General features: G+C 54.4%; 1 protein-coding gene across 10 annotated transcripts in view; it reads left to right on the top strand.

The window, feature by feature from the left end:
- Positions 1 to 21,493, top strand: part of CLEC16A (C-type lectin domain containing 16A) — a 199,954-nt gene that overhangs the window by 168,855 nt on the left and 9,606 nt on the right. For all 10 annotated transcript variants that reach the window (XM_014849914.3, XM_014849916.3, XM_070484931.1 and 7 more), the window contains one exon: positions 20,352 to 20,513. In XM_014849914.3, coding sequence (XP_014705400.1) covers positions 20,352 to 20,513 — 162 coding nt within the window. The remainder of the gene's footprint in view (positions 1 to 20,351; positions 20,514 to 21,493) is intronic.

Here is a 21,493-nt window from a genome sequence, read left to right as displayed (position 1 = left end):
GGGGTCAGGCTCACCTGGGTCCTATCCATGGGCCACCTTCTGTGCTTTAAGCTCTGTCCCAAGCGTGTTCGCTGGACTCCTTTTCTCACCTTGAGAACCTGCCTGGGGAGCGGTAGGTGTGTGCTCACTGTGCAGCTGAGGTTTCCTGAGGTCAGGGTGGTTAAGTAACTTACCTGGACTTGCACAGCAAGTCAGCAGCACCAGCGTTTTATCCTACCTATGCCCGACCCTGGCCCATGCTCTTGCCAACCTCTCTTTGTTCTCCTTTTTACTCTTATTCTCTATCCTGTGTTATTACTGACGTGGCTCAGAGGCCTGCGAGATAGATTAGAACCCTATAACTAACAAGCCCATGGAAAGAATTACTTCTAAGTTATTCACCTCAAATCTGCAGACAGCTGGAAGCCCAAAACCATGCCTTGCAATTATCTTCTGTCCCTGGCACATGGCGCTGTCTCAGCAGACCGCTTGGTTGGTTGACTCCTGACCTTACTTCATCCACCTTAGAGTGAGCGCATCCCTGAATCTGGGTCACGAACCACATCCAAGCCAGGCACCGTGGTACCGTCCTCCTGTTGCCGGGGTGGTGGGGTCCCCTGGGCTCAGCATAGCTTTCGGGTCAGCTCGCTCTCCTAGCAGGCGGACCCAGCCTCCCACGTGCCGTACCTCCTCAGCTTCTGTGGGACGGCCAACCGAGGGGATGAGGACATCAGTCGACTAGAACCCCTTCACTCAGCCAGAGGCCCACAGGACCTCCCGCGCGGCGCCCGGGGCAGAAGCGCAGCCCCTGCCAGATCTTCCCCAGCTTGAGGCCCTGGGCTGAACCAGCCCAGCCCTGAGGCTCGCAGCCCTGGCTGCACATTTCTAGAATCAGCTTGAGAGTATTTGGAAAGCCCCACATCCATGCCCAGTGCAGCCCAGTTAAATCAGAGTGAGGAGAGGGTCATTGGTGTTTTTGAAGCTCCTTGACTCATTCTAATATCCATCTAGTCTTAAGAATATTATTAGAGGGGCCGGCCCAGTGGCATAGTGGTTAAGTTTGGTATGCTCCTCTTTGGTGGCCCGGGTTCACGGGGTTCGCATTTGGGGCACAGACCTACACGACTCATCAGCCCTGCTGTGGTGGCATCCTACATACAAAATAGAGGACGATTGGCCACAGATGTTAGCTCAGGGCCAATCTTCCTCAAGCAGAAAGAGGAAGATTGGTGACAGAAGTTTAGCTCAGGGTCAATCTTCCTCAGCAAAAAAAAGAATACTACTACTATTAGAGAAGAAAAAAATCTCACTGAATTTCTCCTAGGTGGCTTCACAAGAGGGTTCCAGGTGACCATTGGGATCAAATGCTGTGGCCTCATATCATCTTCTTTAATCCACAAATGTTCAGCGAGCACTTATAGTGCTTGGGCTTATGCGGCACAGGGCCCAGCCTGACTTCTTCATGATCTGACTCGCACCTATAACCGGCTGCCTCCACTGTAGCCCGGAAGTGGATTGACAACTTGGCGAGCTGCGGGTGTGCTCAGACAGGCACTCTCCCTCCATCGCAGCAGCTGCTCCTGAGCGAGTTTGGGGTGCCTGGAGGTTCTGGGTATGCGAGTGGGATATATTCAGTGCCCTGGGCCCCGTTTCAGGGGAGGCCAGTTCTTCAAAGCTTGCTGTGCTTTCAGGAAACCCATTATGGGCACTGCTCTGCACCACGCTCTGCCAAGAACTGAGGAGCAGGAGGTTCTGGACAAGCCCTGCCATTAAGGAGTTCGCGGTGTCCTGGGGAAGAGGACACCTAACGCCCTGTCGCTCTGTAGCCTGGTCTGCACTGGGATGGTGTGGGAGCCAGGGTGGCCCTCCCAGAATGGAGGGCAAGGAGGATTATGGAAGGAGGTCTTGACCGATGGGCCAGGTTAAACGTGGTGCATCCTAGGCAGATGGCAGGGCCTGGGCTCCTCAAACCAGTGTGCAATGAGTCCTGCAGGCCGCCTCAGATGGACGTGGCAGGAGATGGCAGGAGATGAGGCCACAAGGGAGTGACCTTCTGCATCAGGTTGACTTCTGCATCCTGGACTTCAGCAGGGGGCGCAGGGGGCACCAATGGGCTTCAAGCAGGGAGGCTAAAGGCCGCCCTTTGTGCTGACCACACACAGCCCTCGGAGGAGGAAAACGGGCATTCCGGGGGCCAGCCCCAGGCGGGGCAGCCGGTGGGATCCGGTGACCCACACTTGGCTGCAAAGCAGAGGCAGTCGTAAACAGGTCCTCACACAGAGCCGTCGGAGACCAAATCACTGGTCCCCTCCAGGGCCGGCGCTCACCCAGCCTGGCAGCCCTACCCGGGAGGCAGTCCGAAGCCATTCCCCTCTCACCACTGCCTCTGTCCTGTCCCTGAGGCCAAGGCTTGGCTGACTTTCCTTAAAGGGCTAGATAGTGAATATTTTCGGCTTTGGGACCATGTGGTCTCTGTCACAACCTGACTCAGCCATGCAGCCTGTATGTAAGTGAGTAGGCACAGCTGCATTCCAGTGCAATTTCACTCGCAAAAACAGGTCCGTTGCGATTTGGGGGTTTGGCGATTTGGCCCGCAGGCGTTTGCTGACTGCTGACCTTGGCCTTCCAAATCTGTCGCCCTGCTTCTCTCCTTCGGTCGTTCTCAGCACCATAGCTAGAAAGATCTTTTCAGGTGGAAGTCAGGTGATGTGTGTCCTCTGCTTAAATCCGTCCCTGGCTCCCATTCCACTCAGAATGTAAGCCAGATTCCTGACAGCGGCCCCCAAGGTCCCACACAGTCTGCGCCCTCTGCTCCTCCTAAGGCTGACCTCACTTCCCCCGCTGTTCCTGGCCCACTCCAGGGCAGCCCCAGGGGCCTCCAGCTGAGCCTTGACCATGCCAGGCACACCCTGCCTTGCAGCCCCTGCACTGAGCGGCCTCTGCTTGGAACCCCCTTGTCCCAGGTACCCACGGGCTCTGTCCTCGCTGCCTTCAGGCGTTCCTCAGATCTCACTCACTCCAAGGGGCCCTCCCCAACCAGCCCATGTAAACCACAGCCCTTCCCCTCAGCACTCCAGACACCCCCTACCTGCTTCATTCTCTTCCAGCACGCTTCCCTCCCAGCATTTCCCTGTCTTCCTCATCTGCCCCCCCATCCTACTCCATCCCATTATTTAACTGTAAGCTTAAAGAGAGCAGACACTGTGTTTTGTTTACTGCTAAGTGCCCAGCTCCTGGAGCTGTACCAGGAGGCGTATAGATGGTGCTTGGAAAGTATTGCCTGGATGGATGGATGGATGCATGGATGTGGAAGGAAGGGGGAGAAAGGGATTAATGGATGGATGGAGCCAATAAGTCTTCAGTACGCCCTTTATGTGCTACACATTGTTCACTGTGGACTCAGGGGTGAGCTAAACAGAGCAGTCTCCCAGGCCCTGTGGATGCCGTGGATGGTCCAGAACTGCCGACGGTGATCAGGGCCCTGAGGGAAGCGGCTGAGAGCTGGGATGGCGTGCCGCAGAGGAGCCTGACCTCGACAGGGAGTCTGGGAAGGCTTCTCCGAGGAAGGGATGTTGACCTGGCAGGAGGTGGAGGAGCAGAGCTGGGCAGGAATCCATCCCAGACACGAGCCCACACAGCCAGGAGAGCCGTTGACCAAGCCTTGGCCCACAGGCCGCCCAGATCCCCAAGGAGAGAAAACATTGCTGTCCACGTGACATCGGCCACCAGTTTGGCTGGGCACAGAATTCCCCTTTCTCATCATTCTCCTCCCTGGCCAGATAAGTGGGGCCCAAGATCCTGGCGCTGGTCCTCAGGAAAGTGTTCAGCCCGGTCTCCTCCCGCGTCAGCAGAGAGCACAGAAGGGGGAGTTTGGCCTGGGATGCTGTCCTGATGAATTGTATTGGAAGGGAAGGTTCTCGGGCTCGGGCCTCATGTGAAGAATGAAACGTCTCCTGCCACGTACAGGAGAATAAACGGCAGACTCTGGAGTGGGAGCTTCCCTGAAGGCCAGGCTACAGGCTCGTTCCGCGTCGTGGGGATACATGCGTTTGTAACCCCTGCTACAAGTTATAGCCACGACTAGTTCTAAGGGGGACGAAAACGTTCTCAAATTGACTGTAGTGATGGTTGCACAACTCTGTGAATAGACTAAATAAAAATCATTGGATTGTACCGTTTACATGGGTAGATGGTACCCCATGTGAATTACATCTCAATACAGCTATTGTATATTTAAAGACAGTTCTAAACTAGTCGGGCTGTCACAAAGCTGTCATCATTTTCTAAAGACCAGACTATCTCATTTGTGTCCCATTTTGACCATAACATAGTCCAATTTATACAACATTTTCCTTAAAGCAGTCCAAATGTGAAAAAAAAAATTGGAACCCACAACACATTCCAGAATAATTTGGAAACCTTGATGCAATGCAGGCTCACCTGGCACCCTTCCTTCTGCCTAAGGTTTGCCTTTTTTCCATTTCCTTTTGACTTTGAAGAAAAGACTCTATTCTTGCAGTAGAATAGCCTCCTGTTCCCTTTTCTTTCCTGTAAATTGTGAGATAAGTTTGCATTTCATACCTTTCCAGAATCTCTGTTGCTTGTGGTCTGACTTTAGAATCATGACTTCTGAGAAAGAAAGTAGGTAGTGTCACTGCTGTGCACATTGGTCAAAAACCTCCTGAGTGGCAGGCGGCTGGGGTCGGGCATTTCAGACAGAAAACAGGTTGACAGTCCCCGCTTGCTCCAGAAGTCACATCCCGGTGCTGGGAGAGTGAGCTGCTCCGTCCGCCCACTCCTGTGGCTTTTCTCAGATGTGATCCCGAATGCTCCGTGTTACTTCTTGGAGGCCATCGGGGCTGCTGTGCCCTCTCTCTGCGTGGTAGAAACTGGTGAGGGTGTCAGGACAGGTGCTCAGAGCCGTGCTGTGACTGAGTCATGACTGTTGACCTGTGATGCTGTACCTGTGCGCCCTGTGCTGAGTGCAGTTGTGTGCGTTCTCCTCACTTAATCCTCACAGCAAGGTGGGAGGTAGGGCTCATATCCTCCATGGAGTACCCAGGGACAACGAGGCTCGAGGCTCCAGTCAGCATGGGGCTGGGCTTTGAACTCCTCTGTGTGCCTCCAGAGCCATGCTCTAGCCCTCCCGCTGTCCCTCGGTGTCCCTGGCTGTGCCCTGGTGCTTAGACCCCAGGCCAGTGCCCCGCTCCGCGCGCCCCCTCTGCAGGATGGCTGTGAAAGCCAGCTGTCTTGTGGGATCGAGAGCAGCGGAGACAGTGAGATCACCCGTGGTACCCTTCCCCCAGTGCGATGATGACCCGAATGCTGTCCCCCTGGTGACAGGTGGCGTGCCCTTTACAGGCCGGAGGGGCCCAAGGAGACGCGCCAGTGGTCCTGTTTGGGAGGCAGGATGTGCTTCTCTCAAAAAGTGCTCTCACGATTATTTATTAATTGTGAAAGGGAAGAAAAAAAGAATAGGGTTTCCTGGAAAAGGATAAAAGTTCAATATGATAAACTCCCGGGAAGCAATCAAAGGCCAAGGAGGGCAGAAAAATAAAGGACAGAGAGAGTAAGAGAGGCGATGCATCAAAGTGGCAAGTCTGTGAGCAGCCGCCCAGGAAGGGGCCGCGGTTCACGATGGTGGAGGTGCGGCGGCCACGGCTGGGCGGGTGGAGCGGGAGTGACGGGGGTGGCAGCGCAGCAGGACGCGGCCCACGAGGTCGCCAAGCCTGGGGATGAACTGATGATGACGGGAATGGATGGAGCCAGTCAGCTGTTCCTGCAGACCCGTCGAATTCATTTGTGCGCATTAATACACGAACGCAGAAAATTATCAATGAGACTGCAGAGGTACGGGAAGAAGTCACTGCAGTGTCCCGCCCCCCCTACCCCCGCAGAAACAAGCACGGCGAATAGTTCAGTTCATTGTCATCTGGGTCTTCTCTGTTTTTTCTGCTTCTCTTTTTTTCCCTAATTTTTAGTCACCCAAGAAATACACGAGTTGATTCTTCATTAAAAAAAAAAAGCAACACATGACAAATGGGACTTCAGTCCCCCTTGGCTGCTCCTCCCCAGACATCCCACGGTTTGGCCCACCCCCTTCCAGACCCTTCTCTGTGCACTCGCATTCCATATGTGTACCCATGGCCAATGGACAGGACAGAGCACAGCCCCTTCTCTGCGATTCTGAAAGGCAAACAGCTCTGGAAACCAAAGATTTTTCGAAACTCACTTGGTGCCAAAACCTGCCTTGAGCTATTTATAGCTGTTTGTAAGAGTTGCAGATGCCACTTATTGTGAATACACTTGTTTTTTCCCTGCAGAAATTTATTATGTCTGCTTTTCACTTCCTGAGACCCAGCTGAGGGTGTGACCTCATCTATATGTATGCACCACACAGCCTTTTAACTCTTAAAGATTCTAAATTCCAGAACACACCTGGCCTCAAGGGTTTAGGATAAGGGGTTATGGAACTGTAATTGTCTTAGGAGTTGGGGCTGCCTTTTTTTTTTCTTTTAACCTAAACAGAATCATAATTCTGTATACCCTTCTGCAGCTTGATTTCAGACACCACTGTGAATCACAAATCTTCCTGTGTTAACGTGTACGGATTTTGCTCATTCCTTTTCTTGGCTGTGTAGTATTCCAGTGTGGACACGTGTGTTTCTTTGGCTGGACTTTTTGGTGCTTTCCAGGCTGTCGCTATCCCAGGCAGCAGTGGGCATCCTTGGATGCCCCTCTCTGTGCCCACGTGCCGCCCAAGATCCAAAGCACTAGGTGGTGGGGTTTCATTTCTAAGCATGTCACTATTATGTCAGAAGCATTTCCCTGTGCTGTAGAATACCTCTTCCTAGGCTTCGTTTTTAACAGATGCATAATAGTCCATTGTCTGAGTATTGGTTTATAACAAAGTACACCAACTGGGGGCTTCAACAACAGAAATTTAGTATTTCACAGTTCTGGAACCCGGAAGGCTGAGATCAGGACCATGCGAGGTTGATGAGGCGGCGTCCTGCTCTCTCCCAGCTGCTGGTGTGTTGCTGGCAGTCTTCTCGTTGGCTTGTCCAAGCATCCGCCAGTCTCCACCTCATCCTCACGTGCCATTGTCCCTGCACACCCCTCTGTGTCCAGATTCTCCTTTTGTGTTAGGACACTCGTGGTGTATCAGGGCCCGCCCTAATGACCTCATCTCAGCTCACTGCATCTGCAGAATGACCTTATTTCCAAATAAGAGCACGTTTGGAGGAACTGGGGTTAGGGCTTCAACATAAGAATCAGGGCAGGGGACAGAATTCCACCCACAACAGCCAGATTAGCTAAAATTTACTTAGCCAGCCCACTTATGTTGGCTACTTAAGCTACTTCTGGTGCATTAGGAATCGCCCTGTGATGAACATCCCTATACAGAAATCCTTGTCCACGTTCCCAATTACTCCTTTATAAACGTTCCTTAGGGTTAGTGGGAATGCCCTGCATTTACGACTCTTGATAGCACCTTGCCAGGCTGCTTTCCAGAAGCAGAGTGGGGGATGCCCGACTGGCCACACCCCGTGTTTTTTATTCACTGGGGCTCTCCAGAGATGTCAGCCTGCCGGGTGCTTCAAAGCAAAACCCTCTTTACAGCATGCATGCACGTGCCTGCCAGCAATCGGCACGTGCATCCTTCCTGTCAAGTCTCATTTTTATTTTATTTCTTATTCCTGCCAAAAAGAGAGTGAGTCCACAGGTCAACAGCAAAATAGAAACCATAGCTCAAAATGTCTGTTTAGGGCTTGTGCTCTTGCAACCACATGTACGAAGACAGATTTCAGAAATCCTGGGCTCTCTGGGCAGCAGACATTAAATCAGTCAGTGACATTTCACTCCCAGGGCAGCTTGCCAAGCGAGACCTGGAGAGAGAAGTGAGTTCCCTGGTTTAGTTCAGTGTGTAGAGCCCGAGACAGCCTGCATCATCCCAGTACCTCGAAAGGCAATCAAGTAATGAGTACTCAGCTGCTTTGGGGGCGCGGGAGCTGGCCGGGGGGGATTCTCAAGAGCCGTCGTTCAAAGCCAGCCAGTCTGGTGGCTTCTCAGGGTGGATTTGAGAGCCGGGGTGAGGTAAAGACCCTGGAAGCCAGAGCTTGATTCGTGGGACTTCAGAGAACCAGGCAGCAGAGGAATCCTTGAGAGAACGGGGGGTTTGTGCGCGCGATGAACAGGAGGACGGGGCCAGGTGCTCGAGTCCTCCTGGCTGGGGATGGCGTCGGAAGACAGACGCTGCCCGCCAGCGTAGTGCAGGGCCCAGAGAGCAGGATGCAGGGCAGGATAAATTTAGACGGCGTTGCAGGGGGAAACATCGATCTCAAATGCAGTACTGTCTTTTAACGGAAAGTGGAAGCTGTCAGCCAGTCATTTGGGACAGTTTCACTTCAACAGATAAAAGCCCAGGACAAACGAGTGCTTGTAAGCAGCTTGTCCTGCCCACAGATCCAGAGGGTCTTCCTTTTGACAGGAGGGCACAATGAGCAGCCCCCCCTCACCCCCCTTCTTTGTTCCCAAGATAAGGTGCTGCCTCGTTTTCTGGAAGGGTCTTAGGTTTCTATTTCCAATCCCAAATGTTCGTCTTCACGGGGAATGACACCAGGTCCAGGCTCTGAGTTGGCCTGGCTGCTGGCCCCAGCTGCTGACATGTGATATGTCAGAGCAAGGTCACTGCCAGCCCCCTCCCAGCTGTCTCGTAACTGAGCAAAGGCTATCTGGTGGCTGCAGACAGATTTTCCTTTCTTTTTTAAACCGGACAATTGTAACATTCCCCTGGCATCAGGGGCATTGTTTCTACCTGGGCAAAGCTGAGGGAACCGCGGTCCCAAACAATAGAGCGCCTGTCCGAATGACTTTCCCGCAACCTCCCTTGGCCGCTGGCGACAGCATCTTTCATGCAGCCTGCCTCTGACGCTGCCCCCTTGTTTGGAAGGGGAAGAAGGTCTGGTGTGTCAATATTTGGGGCACTAATCATCTGCATTCGGGCGCCAGGGGCCATTGAAACGCTGAGACGTTTCCAGGAATTCATGACTCTGAAAACGTGGGGCTGACCGTAAAGGATTTCCAGCGAGGCAGGAGAGAGAGAAACCCAAATCTCAGCCCCACCCCCGCTCCCCGGCCCCGAGCCTCATCCATTGTGTCTTGGATTCTTGGGAAGAAATGAAGTCAACGTGCACAGTGATGTGGGTCCAAGTTAATAATAAATGTGGAGGAAGGAGAAAGGATGTTCAATATTTAAACGTTTCAGAGCGCTCCGTTTGGTTTGCCAGTTACTGCCCTCCGCCCGCTTCCTGGATGGGTTCTGTAAAACCCCGTGCTCCTTCTTTCCCTAACTCCGCAACTGGCACCTGATGCCAGCAATTCAGATAAGGCGGGAAACCGAGCCTTTTCTAGGCAGCCCCAAGCTGGCAGTATTTCTTCTTGTTTTCTGTTGGCTTTCTTAAAGGAAGGAAGAGAGATGACAGTGTGGAAACAGGTTTTTTGAGTCCTCAGGCACTTGTAAGGAGTCCTTAAGCTTTGGGGTCGTGTCTAGAGTTGTCTTAATTTTCCCATATTAACTTCTCTTGGAACTATCTTGTATTTTAATGTAAATTTTGTGATTTGGTTCTTACCTCTAACAGATACAAAGGCTTGACAAGGAATGAGACCCTGTGGTTACATTTAGGAAATGTCAGTCCAGGGTCCCTACCAGAGACGTTCCTTAAAAGTTGCCTATCGTGCAGAATTCCGTGAATCAATTCCTTTTTTCTTCTTGACACACATTGTATAAAAGGGAAAGCATTCCTTTGGGGGGAGGAAAAAACATTTGGCCCCAAGACATAATAAAATCATGCTTAAGGATGCAGCAAACTTTAAAGTCTCTTAGTTAAAGGAAATCAATACTTTTATGATGAAATATTAATAATAGTTAAAAAAAAAATAAGTCAAAACTACAAATGCAGAGCAGCCAGGGTGATTTGAGCATCGAACACATTAGCTTAGCATTTGCAAGGAAGCACAGAGGGAAAGCGGGTCACACTGGAGCCCCGAGAAGCCCTCCAAGGCCCCCTAAGCCCCTTTTTGAGGGATTTTCCATCAGAAAGACACACTCCTCTCCTTAAGTGCCAAGATCATTTCCAAGCATTTTGTTGAAGCTGCTGCCTTTTAGAAACGAAAAGATGAATCTCCGCTGGAGAGAGGAGCACACACGTGTGCACACACACAGACACACACACACACACACACACACAGGGTGTGATGGGGACTGATGGGGACTGAGAGTGAGAACTAGGGAAATCCACTTGTTTGAATACACACCCAGCCCTGTCCCCCTCCCGTCCCTCCGTGAATTATTCCAGTGGCCATCTTGAAGAGGGACAAATTCATCTTCTGTACGAAATTGCCATTTTCGTTGGTCATGTTGGTCGAATATGGGCAATTTCATACGGTCCCACCTAATACGTTCGGCTCCCTAGCAAAGAAATACTAACAAACAGAACACAGTCATGTGTGTCTTGAACCCAAACATAACAGATGACATTTCAAGAATCTAGGGGAACACAAGAACCTCGTTTTCTCATACACTGTTTTCATGTAAATCCCATAAACTTAGATATTTGAAGTGACTTTAAAAAGCTCCGTCTTTAACGAGTCCTAAAACCTTCAGTCACAACGACTAACACGAAGCAGGATTTTGCTTTGTGTTACGTCATTTTCTCTAAAGAGCTGAACCCTTCCTTCTGCCACATACCCCGTGTGTGAAGACACTTATACAAATGAAAGTCCCCAGTTCTTGCCTCATTGGGCCCAAGTTCCAGCTGCCATAATGCTAGTTCAGTGATCAAAACTGCTGGTGCCAACTGAACACTGACTGCCTCAACTTGAGTCCCCACCGGCCCAGTGCGGGTGCTGCTGTCACCCCTTTACATGCAAGAGCACCCAGGCTTGTGGGGTCATGGTTCCTCGAGGTCACACATGCACATGGGGTGGCCAGACACCCTGGCACTCTTCACCCCGTCTCCTGCGCCCGGAGTGGGCCCTGCAGGCCCAGAGCCAAGTGTTTGCTCTGCCCACAGCTCCTCCCTTGTAGATGACAGAGCTGTGTGTGCCCGTGTCCCACAGGTCTGCTGGGACAGAAGTTGACAGAGTCCTTCTCTTCGACCTCAGTTACGGCTTCGGAGCCTGTTCTGGGCCGCTATCTGTCACGATGTCTGTGCGGCTCTGCACACGCTCCTGATACCGTCTGACCCGCGTCGATCCAGATGCTATCTCCAGGTCTCTGTAGACGATGTGCAGTAGAGCGTCATCATCTGTCGCTCTGGCCTCACCCAAGTCTGTCGGGAGAGGCCTCGGTGACACGGCCCAGGTGCGGAAGTGGGCCGCTCCGCTGTGCACTCCTGAGTCCTGGCAGACACACACGAGTGGAAGCAGGACCACGGGTGCCCGGTTCTGCTCGGGAGCGTGTTAAGTATGTGTCAAGCGCACAGGCCTTTTGCAGACCAGACCGCATGCCCTGGCCCCTTTGCACACCACCAGCTTGTAGAGCACAGTGCAGGGCGTACACATCCGTGTGGGGTACGCACCTGCTTCTGGCCCGAGAGCCGAGCGCAGGGCTGTCGAGTGAGAGGCTTGCCAGAAAGGATGTGCGATCCTGGGGCCAGTGAAAACCTCAAGAGGTGGTCCTTTGCGAGCAGGGCTGTAAGGGACCCACCCCGCGCTGGCCGGGCCCCCTCCCTGTGTCTGGAAGCGCTCCCTGCTCACGGTCTAACTCCCCTCCCTCTTGTTGCTCTTTCAGCCCTGTTTCCTGCCTCGCTAGGGAGGCAGCCTAGACGGCCACTGCTGGGCTTTCTAGTGCCTTTGCTGAGAGACTGTTGTGGAGCTGTTTGCTTACTAATGTGCAGACGGTAATTCCAGTGGAAGAGGGCAGGGGCTGGGCAAGCAGGGACCCGGTCCTTGGGAACCAAGCCCAAGGCCTGGGAAGCTTCCGCTTTAAAAGTCCAGAGTGAGGCTATGCCTCTGAACGGGATTCTCCGAGATCTAGTACGCCCGTGACCCCCGCCTGCTGGCCGACCCTCGGCGGCCTGGAAGGTGCTTGTGTCCAGGCGCTGAGGGATGCCAGCGCGGCTGAGCACAGCAGGGTGCCGACGGGCTCACCGCCCAGATGCCCCCGGCAGCCTCAGGGACAATTTGACCTGGATCTCTCCCGAGGGTGGCAGCCCACTCAGGCCTCCCCTGAGAGCAGTGGGGCAAGTAGGGAGAGAGCTGGCACAAAGAGAAGGCAATACTAAAAGACCATTTTTTCTCTTCTGCAGGTTTTCAAGTATAGTCCTTAAAATCCAGGAGGATTTATCCGTGGATAAAGAGCTCTAGGCTAAAAGAGTCTCCAAGTCCCCCGCTATTTTTAATATGTTGAACATATTACCCCTTTGAAAGCAATCAGAAATAAAAGTCTTTAAGCATTTTGAGGTACAGCCAGTTAGTGATGTAGGAGGTCGCCTGAGATGAGGTTGCTCAGGCCTGGCCCAGGGCGCCCGTGGAGATGGCGCTGCCCCAGGGGCCTGATTTACAGGCCTGCCCCCTGGGCTGGACAGGAAGTGCACACAGAGAGTGACCGTTGAGGGAAGCTGTAGATCGCCCCAAAGCCCAGAGTTGCGTGCACACAGCCTGGACACCGTTGGTTGTGTGCGGCTCACTGAAGGGAGACCGGGGGGAGGGTGTCCGTGCGCTGCGCGTCTTCCAGCTCCACGCCAGCCTCAGAGCCCCGCAGTGAGGGGGCACCGCGGGGGACCCCGAGGGTGCTGCCGGCATGCAGAGTCACTGCCCTTCTGAACCTGCGACCGTGTCGGGAGGTGCCTTGCTCTCTGTGCAAGTTCCTCAGAGGGGTCCCGGGAGACACCCGGGCCTCGCCTGGCCCACAGCGTGTGCCGTTGTTGGACTCAAATCTGCACCCTGCACCCTCAGCCCCCCACCCGCGTTCTTGGAACAGTGCAGACAGTTTGGTTTTGGGTGTGGCCCCTCCCTCAGTGGCTCCCGGCCCCCACTGCCCCGGGGTGTCCCTCTCATCATGCTGGCGTGGGCTTCAGAGCCAGCCTCTTGAGTCAGAAGCGGGGGCGAGAAGGCTCCCAGCCGCCTAGAGACCCTGTAAGCTGCAGTCTGTCCCGAGCCACCACCAGGCTCAAGGCCCAGATGGCCCAGCCCCTCCTGTCTCGCCCCAGGGACCGGGCAGGCCGCTTGGGGAGGTGAAAGGGCAGAGCCGCGGAAGGAGCCAGTGAGAGGGGAGCGAGGCCATGGCCGCACTTGCTGTCTTCAGTTTTGTGCACGAGGTCATTGGGCCGATTGATTTTTTCCTGTTTCCCAGCATCTAGGGCTGGTGAGAAGACGTGCGCACCACGTCGGTGGTGGAAACCTGAGCTGGGCAGGAGGAATTTGCTAATGAGAGACAGGCTGGGGCACTTGCCCGCCCCCGGGCCTCGCTGAAGTCGGAGACTGCGAAGATGCGGGGGTTACCTCTCCTAACGCAGCCCTCGCAGGCTTCATTTTATGCTTTTCAGGGTGGAACAGGCAAGAACAAATGTCCGTTTTTGTTAGGACAGATAGCTCTCCCCTCCAAATCTTAGAGCTTTTTCCTAAAAGAGGTCTCTTGCAGACTAGCCTTCTTGGAAGCGCATCCGTCTGAGACTGACGTGGCTCCAGGTCACATCCTCTGACTCAGAAGCCACACGAGTCAGGAGCTGGGGCAAGGTGGCCTTGATGTGTGACCCCAGGTCTCAGCCTGGAGCAGAGGCTGTGCACTCATGGCCCACACGGATGGGAGACGTGCTTGGTTTGGCTCGCTTGGTGTTGTCTGCTTCTCGTTTAAAAAAGGACTGTGAATGGGGCTGGCCCGGTGGTGCAGTGGTTAAGTTCATGTGCTCTGCTTCGGCGGCCCGGGCTTCACAGGTCCAGATCCCGGACGTGGACCTACACACCACTCACCGAGCCAAGCTGTGGTGGCATCCCACATATAAAGTAGAGGGAGATTGGCACAGATGTTAGCTCAGCGACAATCTTCCTCATCATAAAAGAAAAAAAAGAAGGAATGTGAATTAAGTCGTCAACAATTTTAAGAATGAGAAGGTTTTATGTAAAAGTCCAGATATCCAGCTTCTCTCAAAGAATGGGAAACTGTAGCCACACCAAGGCCCATTGCTCGGGAGGCAGCAGCCAGGACAGGCTGGGGCTGGGGAGCTGCTCTTCCCACTTTTCTCCGGTCTCTCCCAGCCCCTATCGTCTCCCTCACACAGAGGCTGAACATCCCCGGTACCATATTTGTTTTTCACCCATGTCGCAGTCACGGCAAAAGGGAGATGAGGGAAAAGGAATGAGGGAGAGCAGATGGCAGATGGGGCGACGGTCAGCCTGTCCCCCTGGCCGTTCCTTGCTCGCCCATGTTACCCATTGGCCTTGGAACTCGAGTCTGTGGCCCGTCAGCGCGAGCCTTTGAGTTCCCAACTTGCTGTGTGTGTGATTTTCCAAGGTAGTGTCTGCAGAGGAGTCTGGAAAAGACCAGGGGAGCCCCCCCTTGGCAAGGTGCCACGCAGCGAGGGCAGCCCCGTCGGCATCTCAGGTATAAATTAGAATTTCACTTTTGAGGAAAAAGTGTGCGGAGTGCTGTGATGTGGCATCGTCTGTCCAGAGCAAGGCCCCACCTCCAGCCAGGCAGCTGTGTCTTCCGGGAACTGCGTTCAGGAACGTTGCCCAGGAGGGGATGGGACGAGAGCCTAGCCCGTGAGCTGGTGTGTCCCGAGGCCTGGGGCACCTGGGAGAATTTTCCTCAAGGTCTTGGCTCCCAGCATGTGCGGAGCCAGTGGTGACATCAGCTTCCCGTAGCTGGACGTTGTTCTGGTGTTAACTGTTCACTTTGTGTCACCTTTTATTGCTGGACTCTCGTCATCCAGTTTGTGTGGCAGGGGCTTTCACTACTGAGTATCTGTGGCATCTGGGTTTGGGTTTTAACATGTAAGCCACCTCCAGTCCTTCCTGGAAGCCGGTGAGCTGTAAGAGCATCTGTAGGGGAGGAGGCTGTGGGGTGGGGTTAGTGCGTTAGCAGAGACCAGCATCCCCGGATGAAGTCAGAGCCCACTGGGTTCCTTCCGCTTCAGCTCTGGACGAGGTCCCTGTGGAATCCCTCACATGCTCAGGTAGTTTTCACATCTTCCAGTTTTTCACCTGAAATAGTTGCCCTTCAATCGTGTAACCGGTAGCCTTGGAGGGATTATGGTGTGCAAAATGGCGCAAGCTCTGGGCAGACCACAGAGGTCAGCTGGGGCCTCCCCGCTCCTCAGAGAGTTAGGAAACCTTTGGCTCAAACCCCCAGTTCTCTAGCTGGCTCACATGCAAGCTTTCCACTCTTTAGTCTCTCGTGGGCCCCACTGTTTCCAGGTCTTAGCCCTGCTGCGTCATCTCTGTGTGGCCTGGTGTGAACCCAGGCAGAAACTCAGTCCCTTCATTGGTTTCCACCCAAAAGTCCACTTGCACCACACAAGGAAACAGTTGAAGGAGCGTTCCCTAAAGATTTGGGGCATCATGGGGAAGGTCACCTCCCCCATCTCAGTTGCCCCTTCCCCTCTTTCTCCTCACTTCACCACTCCCAGATTCCCCCCAGGAAGTGCAAGCCAGTTTCCCAACACCAGAAGCTAGGGGGCCAGCCAGTTGCTTGTCCCTATGGAGCTCAGCTCACAAATCTGCATTAACAAAGCCTTTTTTGCAACTGTCAGTTAAGATTGGGTTCAACTACATAGTAAAGAAAAACCCAAAAGAGAAGTTTATTTCCCTCTCAAGCAGTCAAGGTCTCCACAAAGCCATCAGGGACCCAAGCTTGATGCCCAATGCTCTCGCATCCCTAATGTGTGATTTGACCTCATGGTCCAAGATAGCTGCTGGAGTTCCAGCCATCACATCCATGTTTCAGGAAGCAGAGTGGAGGAAGACATACCTCTTTCCTTTTAAGAAGCCTTCCTGGAAATCCAACATGCCACTTTCATTTCTATCTCATTGGCCACGAGTTAGTCACATGGCCGTGCCGAGCTGCCAGGTTCTCTAACTGCAGATGAAGGGGAAATTGGGTAATGGGAGACAGCTTACAATATCAGAAACACTGTCCAAAACCCTCTTAACCTCAGAGGATTTCAGGTGCTAGCTGTTAAAGTAACGATAGTTGTTGCACAAAATAGCAATAACTTGTAAAGACTAACTCCTATACAGCTGACGAGGCCCCAGGGCTGGATGGGGCAGGCTGTGGGAGTACAGGGGAGGGAACAATTACCCCACCAGCTGCAGAAACTCTTGCTCAAGCTGGCCCTGAGCTGTGTGAGCCTCAAAGGATGGGGAAGGGATTTGTGAAGATGGCAAAAGGGCAAAAGGGAATTCCAGAGCGAAGGGACAGCCCCGCTGAGGTGGAGAGCAGGTGGTTTTGTCATGTGGTTTGAGGACCCACCTGGGCTGCCAGAGGCAGGTGGCGCCATCTCAACATATGCCCCCCAGTGATTCTGGGGGTTCAGGTTTGAGGAGGGAGCTGACTTGAAAGACCTCTGGGGGCTGGAACTTCCCTGCGTCCTGTGAATTTGGACAAGAATCTGAGGATAAATCGCAGAGATGAGCTGAAATGCCTCCCAGCGCCAGGAAGACAAGTTAGTGGGGGGAGAAGGGGCCAGTCCCCCCCCTCCAGGCGTTGCCACAGGGGAATGGGGCCCAGGAATGCTACATCTTTCTATTATTTAAGAAGCCAGAAATCCGGATTTGTATGTAAAATCTCCCAATGTGTAGATGGTGGTACCTGAAACAGACACACCCAAAATGATATGAGCAAAGCAAAGCGGATCTGCAAGCCCCCAGGCGGCTGTCGGCTGGCTCAGGACCCCGACGTTGCCTCTCTGCGGGGCGAACCTGGGTGGGTGTCGTATCCGAAGGGAAGGGTGTGTGCAGGGTATATTCAAGGTTCACGTTTCAGTATCGTCTTCTTGCCCACCGCCCCCCAAAAAGGTCACAGGGTTCAAATCAAATTCAAATTTATAGGTAAAAAGAAAACTATTGACCATTTAAGCTGGGAGATCCTCACTCACTGTCTCATTTTTCGCACGAAGACATAGAGGCCCATGGAAGAGAGGGGGCTTGTCCAGGGTCGCAAAACCATTTGGGCTGAGCTCAGACTTGAGCTGGGGCCCTGCCTCCCAGCCCAGTGCTCCCTCTATCAGTGGGCCTCAAATAGAAGGCTGACCTTTTTGTGGTATATTTGCACTTGACAAACGCCCAGAGAGATGCTCATGAGTTTGTCTTCCCAGAATAGCTGGCAGAACGGGGCCACAGGGCAGCAGGACAACCCCGGCCTGCCCCCGTGAAGCCAGGGCTCTTGGAAAGCAGAGGCTGCGTTCCACCCTGGCACAGGGGCACCTGCTGCGGGAGCATCGGCCCGGCCCCGGCTCAGGGAGACGGCTTCAGAGGTCAGAACGGATCCCAGAGGTGTGTTGGGGACCCGGGAGCCGGAGCCTGTCCAGCTCCCAGGCACCTTATGTGCTTCCTCCCTCCTCCGTTCCTTTTCTGGTTTAAAACAATATTTGTAGTAGGAATCCTGGAAAATTCAGACAAGCAGAAAAAGCAAAACTAAAACTCGCCATGATAAAACCACCTGGTTCTCCCACCACTTCAGCTTCGATCTGTTTGCCCTGCTGGGTACAAGGAAGGAGGCAGAGCCTGAATTTCTTTTCTTCTTCTTTTTTTTTTTTTTACAACAGTGGGAGCGTGTGGGACATGCTTTTCCTAACCTTTTTTAATTTACTGTGTCTTGGGCATTTCCCTCCATACTTAATCTTCTTTTGTACGAGCATCTTTCACAGCAGCAGAGAATTTCATCATCTAGACGTATTGGAATTCATTTGGCCTTTCCGTAATTGTTGGATATTTCGACGGTCTCCAGTTCTCTGTCAGCCACCCCAGTGCTTTGAACACCCGCCCTATTCCCCACGTGGATCCGTCCACAGCGCCTTCCCGCAGCATAAATTTCTCGATGTGGAATCGGTCAGATGGGCTGAAAACGTGGACGGCCTTTGATACACATTTCGCAGGCCGTTCTTGAGACACACTTGGGGAGAGCCAGGAATTTTATCTGTGGGAGATCTCAGGGAGGCCTGTCTGCCTGTGCCCTCGTCCCATGATCCCCGGCGTTTTTGCAAGTCCTTGGCAGTCCGCGTCTGTTTGACTCTCGCCCGGAAAGGCCCTTGGCACCTCCACCAAAGCTAGTTCATCAAGAAGAGCCCTGTGGGCATGAAGCAAGAGCAGAACAGAGGGCCCGGCCACAGGCGCCTGTCCCGAGTTCTCTCCAGAGCCCTCCTGACTCTGACATGTCGGATGGATTCTCACGTGCTCCCCACCTCAATTTGGGTTGGAGCCCCTAGAAACTGCCGGGGAAGACTGGGTACCCAGCAAAAACAAAAACACATTGCTGGGCTTTTGTGGGTCCCCAGTGCCATGGGGGAGGGAGAGGAGAGTGGAAGGTGGGGGAAAGGAGGGAGGCGGACTTTTAGACACAGCAGGCGAGGAAAGATGCGTTGCCTCTTATCTCTAGACCCTGCAAACGGGTGGTCTCAGAGGCTGGTGATTTTTTCATTCTATTTAAGTCTCAGCGCATGCAGAAGGTACGCAATACTTATTGTGTAATTTATGCAAAAGGTGCATGATCTATGGCTCAACCGCTGATCCATTCCCCAAACGAAGGAACGTTAGGATCCTGACTGCAGTTTCTGCGTCGCGCCTGCTCCCCGCGCGCCCCACCCGAGGTGTCTTACGGTCATAAACCAGGGCTCTAAAGAGCGTGAGAGAGAAGACGCCTGTCTTAAGAGAGGGGTAGGGGCCCACCTTGGTGACAGCCACATCATCCATCCACGTGGGCTGGGGAGAGGTCAGGAGCATGTAAGACTTGCTCCCGACTCTTGTTACCACGCTCGCCAGCCCCTCTCTTCATGGCTCTGATAAAGAAGCAGGCTGGGAAAAGCCATCTGGACATTTTGGTTGGTTGAGGGGTGATTCACTTGGAGGCAAGTAAGCAGCTTGTAAACGGGGGGTCACCGCTTGAAGCTCCAGCTGCGGCGGTCGCCCCTGGGCACCTTCCTGCCTGGTGTTGGAGCTGCCTCCATGTCTGCCGTGGTCGGTCCGAGCGCCCCTCACCACACACCGTATGTCACATAAGCCCCTTCCTGAGAACCTGGCACCATAATCCTGCTGTTCTCTCGGCAGACGGGCCTCCACCGGAGGCGCGGGCAGGAGTGCTGTCCTCTGCGAAAGCGGGGCTGGTGAATTTCCACGCCGTGCTCCCGCCAGCCTCCCACCCTCGTGCAGTCAATCTCCCGAAACCACAAGGGCCTGGTGGGCGTATAAATAGGGACCCGGCTTTTAAGGAGCTGATCCTTAGACAAAAATAAGTCGCCCAAACATTAGTACAGAATATCACCTCCACGGTGGCCGGGTGTGGGGTCCCACCGAGTCCTCAGGGCAGACACAGCAGCCTTTCATATGCCCCCCTGCAGCCAGGCCCTGTCCCCGACCACCGCAGTGGGCGATGAGAAGTCGGCCAGGACACCCAGACCTGGTGGGTGGGAAACGACACCGGGCTCGGGTTCCTGTGCTTCTGCGTGGTGAGGCAGGCTTTGCCCAGGTCTGAGTGTTTCCAGCTATGGGGCTCGCCCACTGCCCCGTGCCAGGGTCCCCATCTCCAAACCCGGAGTTGCTCTGTGGGCCGTGTGTTCGGAACCCAGGGGTTGGTAGCTTCCCACCAGAGCTTTCCTTTGTCCTGCACTCCAAACTCACCGGACCCGCCCGGGCAGAGCAGGTTCTCAGGCAGGGAGAGGCTTGGGGGCTCTCCTTCCTGCCCTGCCTTGGCAGGACTCAAGCGCGTTAGCAAAGGCCCCAAGATTTTGCCTTGAGGATGTCCCACGACCCTTTGTAAACTTCGTCAAGACGCCTCTGAAGCCCCGAGGCTGCGTGTCCCCTTCAAGGGCACAGCCGGCGCGTTGCTGAGCCAGCATCAGGCACTCAGATTTATGGCTCCCAGCCCTGCTCTCGGCTCTGGGGCTGGCTGCACCCTTTTCCTTGAAACAGCTTCAAAGCGAGTCCAGGTCAGTCCCACGCACGACCGTTGAGGTCAGCTCCTTCCAGGGAGCAGACTCAGACCTTCCAGGAGCGCAGTTTGGGTTGGCCAGCGAAGCCTCAAGGCGGAGCCTCCCAGGCCTGCCTTTGAGGGGAAGGCTTGCCGCATGGGGTCTCACGCCCAGTGGGGGGCGGCACCCCTCCTGCGGGCCGGCTTGTTTCCTTCTTCGTGGTCACGTCGCCACCTTGTCTTCCAGGCTTCGCCGTGGCCCAGTGCATAAACCAGCACAGCTCGCCGTCCCTGTCTTCACCGTCGCCCTCTGCCAGCGGGAGCCCCAGCGGCAGCGGGAGCACCAGCCACTGCGACTCGGGAGGCGCCAGCTCCTCGTCGACCCCCTCCGCCACCCAGAGCCCATCAGGTATTGGCCATGTGACACGTGCCGGGGGGCTTCGGGGAACCCTGTCATCCCTCAATGCCGAGACTGCTGACCCCCAGCTCCTCCTCGCCACTGTGCTTGGGGACACTGCCACTCGGGGGGCTCTGTGTCCGCTCCGACAGGATGTTGCCCGTGGGCCGCTGGTTCCGCTCCCAGCAGGCGAGCCTCCCTCCTTTTGCAGGCTGGGCCACTGAAAGGCCGTCCCTGACTGCAGAGCCGGAGGGGACGGACAGCAGGTGGGCCGGGCCCACATCCACCCCTTTATCACTCCAGAGTCTTAGGTGTCACGAAGAGGGGTCTCCCAGACGTGCTTGTTTGAAACCCTGCAAAAGAATCATGTCCCTGCTCGTTTTTTCTTCCTCCGTAACATACCAGTTTCCTCTTTCAACATTGGGGGCAGTCTAGTCGTCTGTGACCAGGGGCGCAGCTTGCCGCCCTTTGAGAGTCCATCGGGACGTGCTTGAGTTGTATCTTGCCCTCCTGTAACTTGCTCAAGTGCAGAAAGGGCACGGAGGGACCCCGTGAGCAGGGAGCCTGGAAGGAGATGTGTGAGCGGGCCCCCCGTGTTCTCTGCTGCTGTGAGCCCCCCGCTGCACCACATGAGACCCTGGGAGCAAAGACACCAGGCTTATTTCCTGAATAAGACAGCCCCAAAGTGCAGCCAGAGGGGCAGGGCACAGGCAGGGACGGCGGCAATGGCCTTGATGGTGTGGCCTGACCCCATGGGTCTGGAGGGCCCCAGGTGTCTCTGATTTGGAAGGCCCCCAGTGACCCTAGACTGTACCCCCATTTGGGGACCCTCGGTGTCCTTCGCTCTTCCTCCAAGGTCCCATCCAGAGCCCTCGCCCGTCATCCTTCAGGGGCACCTGACCAAACTCTTGTTGGATCTGTGGGTCGTGACAGGGCCTGAGCCACCACGGTGTCAGGGAGACGGAGGGCCCTGGCCACTGTCCTCTCAGCGC

The sequence above is a fragment of the Equus asinus genome, chromosome 14, assembly GCF_041296235.1.
Source record: "Equus asinus isolate D_3611 breed Donkey chromosome 14, EquAss-T2T_v2, whole genome shotgun sequence".
Lineage (NCBI taxonomy): Eukaryota > Metazoa > Chordata > Mammalia > Perissodactyla > Equidae > Equus > Equus asinus.
The sequence above is the reverse complement of the archived record's forward strand: the minus strand, read 5'-3'. Positions and strand labels throughout refer to the sequence as shown.